Raw genomic sequence first — 12889 nt, 5'->3', positions numbered from 1 at the left:
TTTAAACTAAGAGAGTAACTCCCCTTTGAACAGCAGGGTCAAGCGGTCTGACTATAATTACTGCGCGATCAAGCGCGACCTCAAACTAAAGCATTTACATGTAATATTTTTGTTGTTCTAGTATCTTCATTAACAGCTATTGTGTTTTCAGCGTAGCAATAGGGTCCGATATTTAGACGAGACAAGTATAATGCCTTACGCGAATTGTTAAATATTGAACTGCGAGCGAAAGCGAGCTGTTCACTATTTGAAAAAGCAACGAGTGTAAATCTGGTACGAAACAGCAAGCCACGTAGTATTCTGTTTATCCTACATACTGTACTTACGTGTATTTTACTGAAAATGTCCTGCAGTCGAAGACGCTTGTTTTGGAAGCTCTATCTCTTCTAAAGCCTCGTGCAATCTATTACGTCAAAGTAAAGAAACGTCACTCTCAGTGCCGTGGCGTGACATGTTAGTTCTAAAAATTCATCGTGCGAGCGCAATTTTTTTTCTATAATGACGTTTGTCTCGGTGACTTTGGCATCATAAGCATGCAGTGGAAAAACAGGTCCCTGCCAGACTTGCTTGACATGACCTCATTTACATGATATACACACGTGTGATTTGAACGATCCATTATCTCACGAGTGTCTCTCTCGCGTATGTAGGATAAATAGTATTATCTCACGTTGTACCAAGTTTTAAGCTTTGGAAAAGAACATGAAGGGAGTTGTGATGCATTTTCGAAGAGCCGCGAGCGAGCGAAAGTGAAAGCACCAGATTTCTGTCACAACCGATCATGTCCGACTTGTCTGTGTCCAGTCTGTGTGCAAGTGTGAGTCAGTGTGTGTCAGTGTATGTGTGTGTGTGCGTGTTAGTTTCGCCGGACGGTTATCACGTGGTTCGGAATGCGGCATTCTGACAGAACGCATAGTTTTGGGACGTTACAGAATGCATTTCTAGAATATAGAATGCAGTCTATAATATACAATGCATTCTAGTTTATATATAGAATGCATTATATGATGAATAATTTACTTAAATAATTCATTATTTAGGATCAAACCAAAAAACCTTAATTTCTTTACAAACGGATTGCCATAGAAAATGCATCACAAGTCCCTTATTTTTCATGTCCATGGCTTAATATATGCTAAGACCAACAAAAAAAAATTGTCTGTTTCTGGTAACATGGCTAAAAAAAATAGGGTCGGTAGGTCGGGATTTTTTTATTTTATTTATTTTTTATTTTAATTTTTTTTACCCCAAATGTAGACCAATAAAACTAACTTTAAAAATCGCGCAAAGAGACTGGATTCACTATACATAGAGACAAGACACTCAACACATTTACAAATCGTCAGCGGACTTTCGTTTTCACACGTTTTTGTTGTTCATTTTCTCACCCTGTCCTTTACCACCAAAAAAAATTTAAAAAAATGTTTGAGTTTGGAAAAAAAAAAGTTTAGGGTCGGCGCCGAAATTTAGGGTCGGTCGGGTGACCAGAAACAGACAATTTTTTTTTTGGCCTAATACAACGTGAGAAAATACCATGAAAATACTTGAACAACAAAAATATTACATGTAAATTTATGTTTTAAACTTGGTAAAAAAATTATTGCAACAACTTTCGCACGCTAACAAAAGCGGTAAAACGCAATCCATTTTAGTTCAACTTTATATGCTGGAAAGGGTAATTATGTCCACCGTTAATATCATTTGTCCGATCGGTGGTAAGTTGTATAGGCATCCCGTTACAGCCTGTCAAACAAGGTCACCCCTAAAATCGACCTGACTAAAACCATAGCCCCATGTTTTAAAACATGTCACCTCTCCGAATGCATTCCAATAGATGACCGCTCCTGCGGCCATCAATAAAGCGACTGTATACGTTACCATTGACGGTGATCGATCATTTTTTGTGCGCGTTCTTATCTCCAGCAAATGTAAACCAGCACTCAGATCTGCCTGAAACTTTGGCACCAGTTGCCCATACCATTTTTTTCTTAGCATGCAATGTCACGATTTTTTGTCCTTAAACCCTGAATTAATACGAATATTTGTTTAGGTCTTTCGGAAACGTTGCGTCATAAGACACGCTTAGTATACACGTTCACCAAAATCAACACAGATTTTGGTCAGCCTATTAGTCATAACTTCTGAAATTTCTAAAGCAATTCATTGAGAACTTGAGCAGATATGGCTCTCATTGAGTGGAGGACCCCCTCAAAAATGGCCGCAACACGTGCCTTTTTTGGCCTCTGAAACGGTTGACCCCTACTGCCTTTGTCAAAAGGCTACAGAGACTAGAGAAGTAAGGTGCATCAAACAAAATGCTCTGAACTCGAAATTCAATGGCCTTTCTAACAGTAGTCATAAGTGTTTGGTAAGTGAACATTCTGATTTTTTGCAGATTTTAAAACACGGGGCTATGGTTTTTGTCAGGTCGAGTTTAGGGGTGACCTTGTTTGACAAGGCTGTAACGGGATGCCTATACAAATTACCACCGATCGGACAAATGATATGAACGGTGGACATAATGACCTTTTCCAGCATATAAAGTTGAACTAAAATGGATTGCGTTTTACCGCTTTTGTTAGCGTGCGAAAGTTGTTGCAATAATTTTTTGGCCAAGTTTAGTTTGAGGTCGCGCGGTGGGGTCGCGCGTGGTCGCGCGAGGTCACGCAGTAAGTAGTCAGACCCTGGTCAAGGGTCAACTCGTGCTGTCGGCTACACCAGCGAAGTCCATCCCGTGGTAATAGTCCCATTGAGTTAGCGTAGTACAAAGCGAACGCTGGACGTCTTGTGTGAGGAGGTATGGATTACGCCAAAGCCGTGCGCGAGCATCATGAAGCAGCTGAAAACGTCCTTTCCCTAATGGATGGCTCACCTGGGCCCGAGACACTGAAGGACTGCAAGGAGATCTTACTGAAAGCAACTAGCTACACGTTGGTATGTTGATGTCATTCACATTTAACGTCCTCGGTGGTACCGCAAAGAGGAAAATAAAAACGGAATACAAATTTATCTGTACTGCGCTTTTTTGCATGTGTGTGTCTGTGTGCTCCTAAATATGCGTACATGGATCTGTGCGCAAGACATGCGGAGATAAATAGAGAATACTACATGGCTTGCTGTGTCGTACCAGATTTACACGAGTTGTTTTTTTAAATATTGAACTGCGAGCGAAAGCGAGCTGTTCACTATTTCAAAAAGCAACGAGTGTAAATCTGGTACGACACAGCAAGCCATGTAGTATTCTGTTTATCCTACATACTGTACTTACGTGTATTTTACTGAAAATGTCCTGCATTCGAGGCAGCTAAATTGAAGACGCTTGTTTTGGAACCTCGATCTCTTCTAAAGCCTCGTGCAATCTATTACGTCAAAGCAAAGAAACGTCACTCTGAAAGTGTAGCGTGACGTGTTAGTTCTAAAGATCCATCGAGGGTAATTAGCGAGCGCAATTTGTGTTTCTATAATGACGTTTGTCTCGGTGAATTTGGCATCATAAGCAGACTTGCTTGACATGACCTCATTTACATGATATACACACGTGTGATTTGAACGATTATTATCTCACGGGTGTCTCTCTCACGTATGTAGGATAAATGTATTTATAAATATAGGCCTACATGTTGGGATTCCTGCGGGCATGACAGGTGTTATTGTGATGTTGAAATCTTGTGGACCAGGATAATGAAGCAGACACAACTCACATCTTTGGCTACGGACCTGAAACTGGTGACCAAACCTTCCGTGAGGAGCTGGCACACTTTCTGACACGGGAGTATGGGGATACTGTCAACAGGTATGGGTAGCATTTTTATTTTGCATGACCCCTCTTGTGTTGCTAGGATTTGCGGAAAACACAATTAAGTAGAAGTGCAATGCCATTAAGGCACTGCATACTACCCCCAGTGAAGGACAAATTCTCTCTCTCTCTCTCTCTCTCTCTCTCTCTCTCTCTCTCTCTCTCTCTCTCTCACTCTCTCTCACACACACACACACACCCCAAGTCACACACACACACACACACACACACACACACACACTGACTCACACAAATCTCATACACACAAAACACACTCATACGCACATATACAGATGAACACACCCACCCTTGCAAACACACACACACACATACACACACACTCACTCACTCACTTACACAAACACAAATCTCATCAGAGACATACATACAGAGATGCGAAGCGAGGGCCGCTCGCGTGAACTCTTAGGCTACACGGGCCGCGCTCGGTCAGCGTGACCTCGCGCCATCCCGTTCTAAATTGTTGTTCGCTTGCTCTCTGACACCGATTTGAAGTGCTTTTCTGTCATATTTCTTTGGATATATCCAGCTTCAGACGAGAGATATCAGTGGTAAGTAAACTTGATTCATATTCTGTAGCTTCAATAGTGTGCACACAAATGCATTTGAGAGGATTGGCTTCCCGAAGTGAGTCAAAAACGGTTCCTTCGGTTCTTGCGGCCATTGTTTCTAAGTCCATTGTGCGTGGAGGCAATGTTTGGGAGCTAATATTTTCTTTTGTGCGAAACTTTGCTTTCCCTTGACTGGCAAATGCATTACTGGTGTATACATTAATCTGTTTGTATAATTTTTGACGCGCTGTAATTAAATTTGATGCTTATAAGTCTCACTCAAGTGGTTCTCGCACATACACTGGCGTGTGGATAAAAAGTTTTTAAGGAGAAATGAGCGAAATTGCTTACTTTAGGATTCATCTTCTAATCACCAAATAATGCAATAGTCTTCTTCTTGTGATTTTCTGTTTCTCTTGAGTGCAAATAATCAACATTTTGCATGTTTTATTATGTATGATTTTCTATGAAACAGTTATAACTCTTTAAAAACACAACAATTGCCAGCTTGGCGCCAGTCATGGGAGGATTACTTGCCCCTGTCGTAGGCGAAGAGTACGCGAACAATTGCCAGCTTGGCGCTAGTGGGAGGATTACTTGCCCCTGCCGTAGGCGAGGATAACGCAAGCGGGAAGACAGCGCTTCGCATCTCTTCTATCTATGTCTCTGATCTCATACACTCCAAACCCACACTCATACGAACATAGACAGATGGACACACACACCTTTACAAGCAATCACACACACACACACACACACACACACACACACACACACACACACACTCTCTCTCTCTCTCTCTCTCTCTCTCTTACTCACACACACACACATAAGCACACACACAAACATGCACTCTCTTTTCTCTCTCTTTTGCACACACACACACACACGCACACACACACACACACACACACACACAACACATGTGCACACAAACATGCACACACACGCGCCATGCTCACGAGAGAAAGGCGCAAGAGGGGATGCATATAGTGTTCGTGGGATACCTCCAGAAAGGCAGAGCATTTAAGTTGTCCGTGGCAGTTCGCCTCTTGAACCTATGATATTTAAAGGTTTTCTATCTATATAAGGAGCCATTTTGGAAAGGTTTTCCGGGAAATTGGACCTTAAAAGTTCAAGGGATGTTCATTGTACAGCAATTTAGAATTCTGGTAATAATTTTATCAAAATGCCCTAACTTAGCTAATTTATTAAATAAATTGTAATCAGCGAGCTGTTTTCTTCTTCCACTCTTGAATTTCAGGAGTCCTCATCATATTTTATCCAGTCCTGGTGGGTACGCATTCGTCTAAGCAGACAAAAGCCATTGAATTCTGCTGTACAGGGTTAACAAGTAAAATAAGTTTGTGTGGACAGCTCCAACTTGATGGTGACAGCGGGAGCAACACAGGCCCTGCACATGGTGGCCTCTGTTCTCTTCAGCAAGGACAGCGTTGTCTTCATCGAGGATCCCACCTACTTCGCTGGCTGCAGGGTGCTCAAGGATGATCTCCAAATGAAGATCGTGCCGGGTGAGAGCTTAAAGTCATGAATGCATGATCCTTGCACTGCAGAGGACTGATCTGGATGTCATGCAAGCTTTTTTTGTGTGCTTCTCCTGGCACACTTACAATATATCCCGTGAGCATAGTTCACTTTCAACATAGCTGAATCAACTTGATGACATTAACACTATAACCCTGAAACGAAGTTCTAAGATGGCAGCTTGATGTCTACTGGGACAGAAAGTGAGCTGCCTACATGAAATAAGGTGTTGTTACATTACTTAGCTTTCATAATGGTAGTTTCCTTCCGACAACGTGAGATGCAAATTAGCAGAGAATTAACTGCTTTTCATTCTGGCAAATGATGTGAATTGTCTGTGTAGGACTCATCGAACCAACGAAGATGTTTATGGCCAGTGTCAAGTGAAAAGTACTTATGTGTTCAAAAGCTTCTGCTGAAGAAGTCATTTGTTTTTCTCTACAGTGCCCTGTGATGCTGATGGGATGAACACAGATGTTCTGGAACAAGTTTTGTCAGAATATTGCCCCAGTGATGAAAAACGATCTTCAGCACGACCATTTTGGGGAATGGTGTACACAATACCTGTGTACAACAACCCAAAAGGGAATTGTTACAGTGCAAGTGAGTGTTGCGGGTGCTAAATTTGCTTGGAGGAATTATGTGAAGGTCAGTAATTTTCTACTATTTTAGCCCACAGTATTTTTAGGGACTCATGAAAAAATCTTCAGAAATGTTTTTGCCATAATGCCAGAATGACCGATCTTCGATTTAAATCTTTCATTATCAGCGTATTCGTTACTTAAATGTTACTACAATCTTACCATGATTGAAATAAGCATACACACATACATTGAGAAGGATTTGTTCAGAAATGGACGTTTTAATGACGTTGTCAAAAGTGACACAGCAAATTTAGTGGAGTTATCTGACAGCTAGCGACTAACTTTACCACTGGGAAACGCTCTGGGAAGTGCCTATCAGGGTATGATTGATTGATTGATTGATTGTGTGTGTGTGAGAGTGTGTGTGTGTGTGTGTGTGTTCTGCAATATGAGACTAAATTGAGGACATTTTCAAATCTAAATGACTCTTAGCCGCTAATCAGGAATGACTTGCAACCACTTTTCTCTGCAGGCCGATGTCGCAAACTCGTAGAACTTGCTCGCAAGTATGATGTGCTCGTGGTAGCTGAAGATATCTACAATCTCATTCATTTTGGGTGAGAATATTATTTGTGCTTGTTTATATCTGTTCTGTATACCGTATTTGACGGACTACAAGCCGCGACTTTTAAAAAAAAAAAATCGCATTGCGGCTTATAAAAAGATGCGACTAAAACGTTACCTAAACTGAATAGCATTCACCTAATGGAAGTCGCCGCGGATTTTCATTTCGCTCGATTGGCGATTACCGGTACTTTATTAGCTCTCTACTCAAGACTCAGCGCTTTTCTCTTTCTTTCGCGAATCTTCGTTTGTCAGCAAGTCGTCGTGACAAGATAGCGTAGAGAGAAACACCGGAATGTATCAGGATCTCGCACGTGCGAGATTTCGTTTTTTTGTGTCTCGCAATAGTTGGAGGAGCGAGAGCCGCCATGTTGTGTTTTTGTCTGCTCGAAATGTGCGCAAAAGTCGTAAATCATCCCCAAAAAGCTTATTCCGGGCGGGACTACATGTGTGTGTTGTTTACAAATTGTGTGTGTGATATTTTTCTTCAAACTTTTTTACTTTTCTTCTTTGTTTCACTTGTTTATTCTCGGAGCCGATTTCGCCAAATACCGTACTTTCGTTTGCCTGGTTGTTTTGATTGATTGACACGATCTGATTATATTTTTATCGACGGCGGCTAATATAGTGACGCGACCTTTACGTGGCTCGTCCCAATTTTCTTTTTTAAAGTCGGGGGTGCGGCTTATAAAACGGTGCGTCTTGTAATCCGTCAAATACGGTACTTGAATATGGACATTATTAGCCTGTAATAAATTTAAAACAGTGTAAAACAAAAGGAAACTAAATTTGGTATGGCTGTGTCCTTATTTTATGTTTTTGTCTGAGTAGAGGTTGCCTGAACACCTGGTGTCTTGAGAAGAGGAAAAAATAAAATAAAAAATTTGGTAGATAACAGAGTGGTTGAAGTAGCATGTGGACTATTACATACATGAACGCATAAACACAAACTAAAATGTTATCTGAAGACTTCTTATTACTATGTTTTCGTTTTTATCCTTGAAAGGGAGTGTTCCCCACCTGCCCGCCTGCTGTCTTACGACAAGCCATCAGACCAAGACTACAGAGGAAATGTTGTGTCCATAGCAACCTTCTCCAAGATCCTAGCTCCAGGTCTGCGAGTGGGCTGGGTGGAGGCACCACAACGCATTCTGTCCTTGCTGTGCGGAAGGTAGATATTGTGCTGCATGCTTTGACACAATGTTTGTATTCATCAACTACAAAAATAGAGAGACATAGCAGGTGGGTAGGCGGTGGTGGTGGGTTCGTGCCGTCAGAATTCGGTCCCAGTATGAGAATCGAGCGCTGCACAGGGCTAATAAACAATTTTAGCACAGTCCTGCACAGTCTTTGTCGTGAGGATTTCATACCTAGTATTTGGACTTCCGCCAGGAAAACTCGGAAGCGGTCATCAACATTTTGTTGAGTTTACGCCATGCAAACCATCGCCAGGGTAAATTTACTGGTTTCTACATATAGTTAAGGTCTTTGGAAGTTCAAATAAATGTACATTGCAAATGTATTAACAAACTAAAGAAGCAACTTGACCAGTTAATTTGCTAAAGAGACTAATATCCCTGTGTAGCAATTGTTTCTTTCACCTACACCATCACCACCCCCCTACTGTTTCACTAATAACACTGAAATCCAAAACAATAACAATAACAACACTTTATTGTCCATTAAAATGTTACATAAAAATGGAAAATTTTCTTCGGCACACCCCGCCTGCCTGTAAATGATTATAACAACAATTGGACAATTAACACACATAAAACATAGGTTCACGTATGTAATAACAAGCACACCTATCATACTTCCAATAACACTGACCTAAAGTGTTGTCCGTGTCATCTTTAAATTGAATAAATTTACAGATAAAATCTAAATAAGGTTACACGTCTTCTTCTTCTTCTGCGTTCGTGGGCTGAAACTCCCATGTACACTCGTGTTTTTTGCACGAGTGGAATTTTACGTGTATGACCGTTTTTTACCCCGCCATTTAGGCAGCCATACGCCGTTTTCGGAGGAAGCGTGCTGGGTATTTTCGTGTTTCTATAACCCACCGAACTCTGACATGGATTACAGGATCTTTTTCGTGCGCACTTGGTCTTGTGCTTGCGTGTACACACGGGGGTGTTCGGACACCGAGGAGAGTCTGCACACAAAGTTGACTCTGAGAAATAAATCTCTCGCCGAACGTGGGAACGAACTCACGCTGACAGCGGCCAACTGGATACAAATCCAGCGCGCTACCGACTGAGCTACATCCCCGCCCACAGGTTACACGTCTATTAAGACTATCACAATCAAATATAATATTCCACTGTGTAAATTTACCCTCTCATAACACAGGAGTTGGGGTTTCACAGCAGAGCAATCACATTACGAATATCACAGATTAGGATTTGTAAACTGATCAATAATTGTACACTGCTCATAGACGCAATCACACACACACACACACACACACACACATTTACACTTTTTTTTTTTTCCTGCTGACCAGCCTCTATGTGATGCGAGAAGAATTTAAAATGGTGATTGCGGAAGGAAGGAATGACTTTTTAAGCTGGTTTTTGCGTGCCAAAGGGACCTTATAACGTTTACCTGAAGGGAGAATTTCAAAACAAGGGTTGAGAGGATGGATCAGTTCACGGACAATTTAGATAGCTTTCCGCTTAATGGCTGCTTGCTAGAGACTGGTCAGCTGTCGTTAGGGTTGCCCTACAAGTTTGCTGGCCGTCGCAACAATGCGGTGCAGTTTAGCCTTGGGTTTTACATTTATGGTACCATACCATGTCACAATGTTAAAAGTAAGAATGCTTTCAAATCAAACTGCGATACACAAGTTCCATAACACTTTGATTGACATTAAAATATTTAAGCTTCCTGAGAAGAAAAAGTCGCTGCAGAGCTTTCTTATAAAACAGCATGAACATCATGATCACTAAAAGTCAGCGGCGGGGATGTAGCTCAGTCGGTAGCGCGCTGGATTTGTATCCAGTTGGCCGCTGTCAGCGTGAGTTCGTCCCCACGTTCGGCGAGAGATTTATTTCTCAGAGTCAACTTTGTGTGCAGACTCCCCTCGGTGTCCGAACACCCCCGTGTGTATACGCAAGCACAAGACCAAGTGCGCACGAAAAAGATCCTGTAATCCATGTCAGAGTTCGGTGGGTTATAGAAACACGAAAATACCCAGCATGCTTCCTCCGAAAGCGGCGTATGGCTGCCTAAATGGCGGGGTAAAAACGGTCATACACGTAAAAGCCGTGGGAGTTTCAGCCCATGAACGAACAAACAAAAAACCCACTAAAAGTCAGCTTATTGTCAATTGAAACCCCAAGATATTTTAATGTGTCCACAAGTTCAACTTCCTTATCGCTTATTCTTACTTTTTTGGGACAACACACATCACTCTTTCCTCCAAAAATCATTTCTTTTGTTTTGCCTACATTCAACTGCAAGAAACTGAACTTGAACCATTCATTAAGTAAACCAACTTGGGTAAAATATTTTGACAAGGTTTCTTCGTCCTTCAGACGCCCAACGAGGGCCATGTCGTCTGCATATCTATAATAAGGGCTAGAACTGGATCATTTAAAAACATGTTGTTTGTGTAAATTGAAAAAAGTACAGGAGAGAGAACACAACCTTGAGGGGCCGCGGTGTTTAAAACAATTTCGTCTGATAGCACAGAATGACCGAACAAACGAGTGCTGAGGCTGACGCGTTGTGGCCGATCGCATGGGAACTTCCTGATCCAGAAAATCAAATTATTGTTCACGTCTAACTGGACTAACCTCTGGATAAGTCTATGGGGCTGAATCGTGTTAAAGGCTGATGAAAAATCCATAAAAATAACTCTATAATTGTGTTCCCTGCTGTATCTAAGTGGCTGACAATCAGGTTGATAAGCGTGAGTGTGGCATCTTCGACGCCTCTCTTTGCTCTATATGCGAACTGAAGGGGGTCCATGAGATCTGCCACAGGCTCAGTGAGCTTGTTACAAACAAGCCTCTCCATGCATTTCGCTACAACAGAAGCCACAGGGCGAAAATCATTTAGTTCTTTTGGGTTTGGTTTCTTGAGTACAGGTATAATAGTGGAAGATTTCCAAGAACGAGGCATAAAATGTACATCTAGAAAGTTGTTGCAATCAAAGCTGGCGTGTGAAAGCAACTTTCTGTGTTTTGAGTTCATAAAATGTTGGGTCAGGTTTGAGGATGCACAGTTCTGTAGGTTCCTCTCAGTATTCCACCCCCTCGGTTTTCAGTTGTAAATATTAAGCTTAGTGATCGAATGTGGAAGCTACGTTGGGTCAAAGGTCACAGAAGATTTGCGTCGTGCAGCGAAGGAAAGAATTGCGATCTTGTTTCCGACTCAGTACCTCTTTGTTTTTCATTAGACCTTTCCTTCTGCTTGCTCGGCTTTGTTAGATGTTTGCATATCTTGTTGCTATGTTTCTTTGCTTTTATTATTATTTCTTATTTGCGCTTCGTTTATTGATACAACGTCTTGTGCACGGGTCAAAATTTGTGTGTCAAGGGGTAAATTGGTTTGACTTGAACTTGACGTTCGTGTTTCTCCGAACGTCTGTGTTTCGAAACACAGATACACGCACTCCATGACTTTGTAAGAAGACAAAACATATCACTAGGTTTCATTTGTTTGTGATGAATTTATGACCTTTCATGAAGTAGTTTTGTTTTTTGTTTACTTTTGCCAGTTTGCCAGTTCGTTTTTGGAACTTTGCAAAGCAGTGTCGTCTGTTTAGGTCTGGGGAAACGCCAATAAAAAGAGCCGAAGAATCCCCGAGCGTTTCTATTGGGTTTGCTTTTGATTATTCATGTATAAACCTGCTTCCTGCAACTATGTTAACCGGGGATTTATTGCATGGGGAACATGAGATTTATTTCCCAGGTGTTTGTGAATGAAAACTCGTGAAAATGATGACAATATCCTTTATTGGCTCTGTCGACGCGTTTTTAACCGCTTGCTTCCCTTTATATAATAAACTGGTCATAGGGCATCGTCATCCCGAAGGAAATATTAAAAATCTCCAAAACCATTTGGAATTCTGGGTGGGGAAATCCTTTTGTGAAATGACGTCAGCGCCTTTCAGGGTTGGTCAATGCATTTCGGAACTGGTGCTAATTCTTCTTCTTCTTCTGTGTTCATGTGTTCTTCTTCACGTTCACTCATGTTTTTGCACGAGTGGGTTTATACGTGTATGACCGTTTTTACCCCGCCATTCAGGCAGCCATACGCCGCTTTTGGGGGAAGCATGCTGAGTATTTTTCGTGTTTTTATAATCCACTGAACTCTGACATGATTTACAGGATCTTTTCCGTGCGCACTTGGTCTTGTGCTTGCGTGGACAAACAAAAATGAGCGTGTAATGGCGTGAGGCTTTTTGCAGCTATATGCTGTGGAGTGGAGGCTGCCTCAACCACTATGCTTCCAAACTGGCCGGAGCCACACTCACATTGGGACTTTTAGCTAAACATCTGTGCCACATACGACAAGTCTACAAGGTATACAGCGCTGTTGACATTTGGTTTAATATTACTTCCATAATTTATAGTACATGTACTTGCATCGTTCTATAATGCCCATGTTACAGCAGGTGATGCGTATTTTTTTAAATTTTCATTTTTTCATGGAACATTCCAAAAAATGTGCATGGCAATTTCTTTTTATTATAGTTTTAATTTAATTTTGATTTTGGTTTTTTTGTTCACTGCTTTTCTTGTTCTTCTTCTTCGTCT

The 12889-nt window shown here is 41.5% G+C and overlaps 1 protein-coding gene across 3 annotated transcripts in view; it reads left to right on the top strand.

Moving 5' to 3' along the window:
* Nucleotides 1-2464: 2464 nt before the first annotated feature.
* The window catches only part of LOC138949184 (uncharacterized HTH-type transcriptional regulator YisV-like), a 37280-nt gene continuing 26855 nt past the window's right edge, over nt 2465-12889 (top strand). The window contains exons 1-7 of one of the 3 annotated variants that reach the window (XM_070320961.1): nt 2465-2934; nt 3678-3793; nt 5743-5897; nt 6355-6513; nt 7027-7111; nt 8125-8289; nt 12541-12655. In XM_070320961.1, the coding sequence (XP_070177062.1) occupies nt 2800-2934; nt 3678-3793; nt 5743-5897; nt 6355-6513; nt 7027-7111; nt 8125-8289; nt 12541-12655 (930 nt within the window). In that variant the 5' untranslated portion in view covers nt 2465-2799. The remainder of the gene's footprint in view (nt 2935-3677; nt 3794-5742; nt 5898-6354; nt 6514-7026; nt 7112-8124; nt 8290-12540; nt 12656-12889) is intronic. The other 2 variants (XR_011450179.1, XM_070320960.1) reach the window with 2 other exon arrangements.

This window comes from Littorina saxatilis, linkage group LG15 (assembly GCF_037325665.1).
Source record: "Littorina saxatilis isolate snail1 linkage group LG15, US_GU_Lsax_2.0, whole genome shotgun sequence".
NCBI classification, from domain to species: domain Eukaryota; kingdom Metazoa; phylum Mollusca; class Gastropoda; order Littorinimorpha; family Littorinidae; genus Littorina; species Littorina saxatilis.
This window is presented reverse-complemented; position numbering and strand designations above follow the sequence as displayed.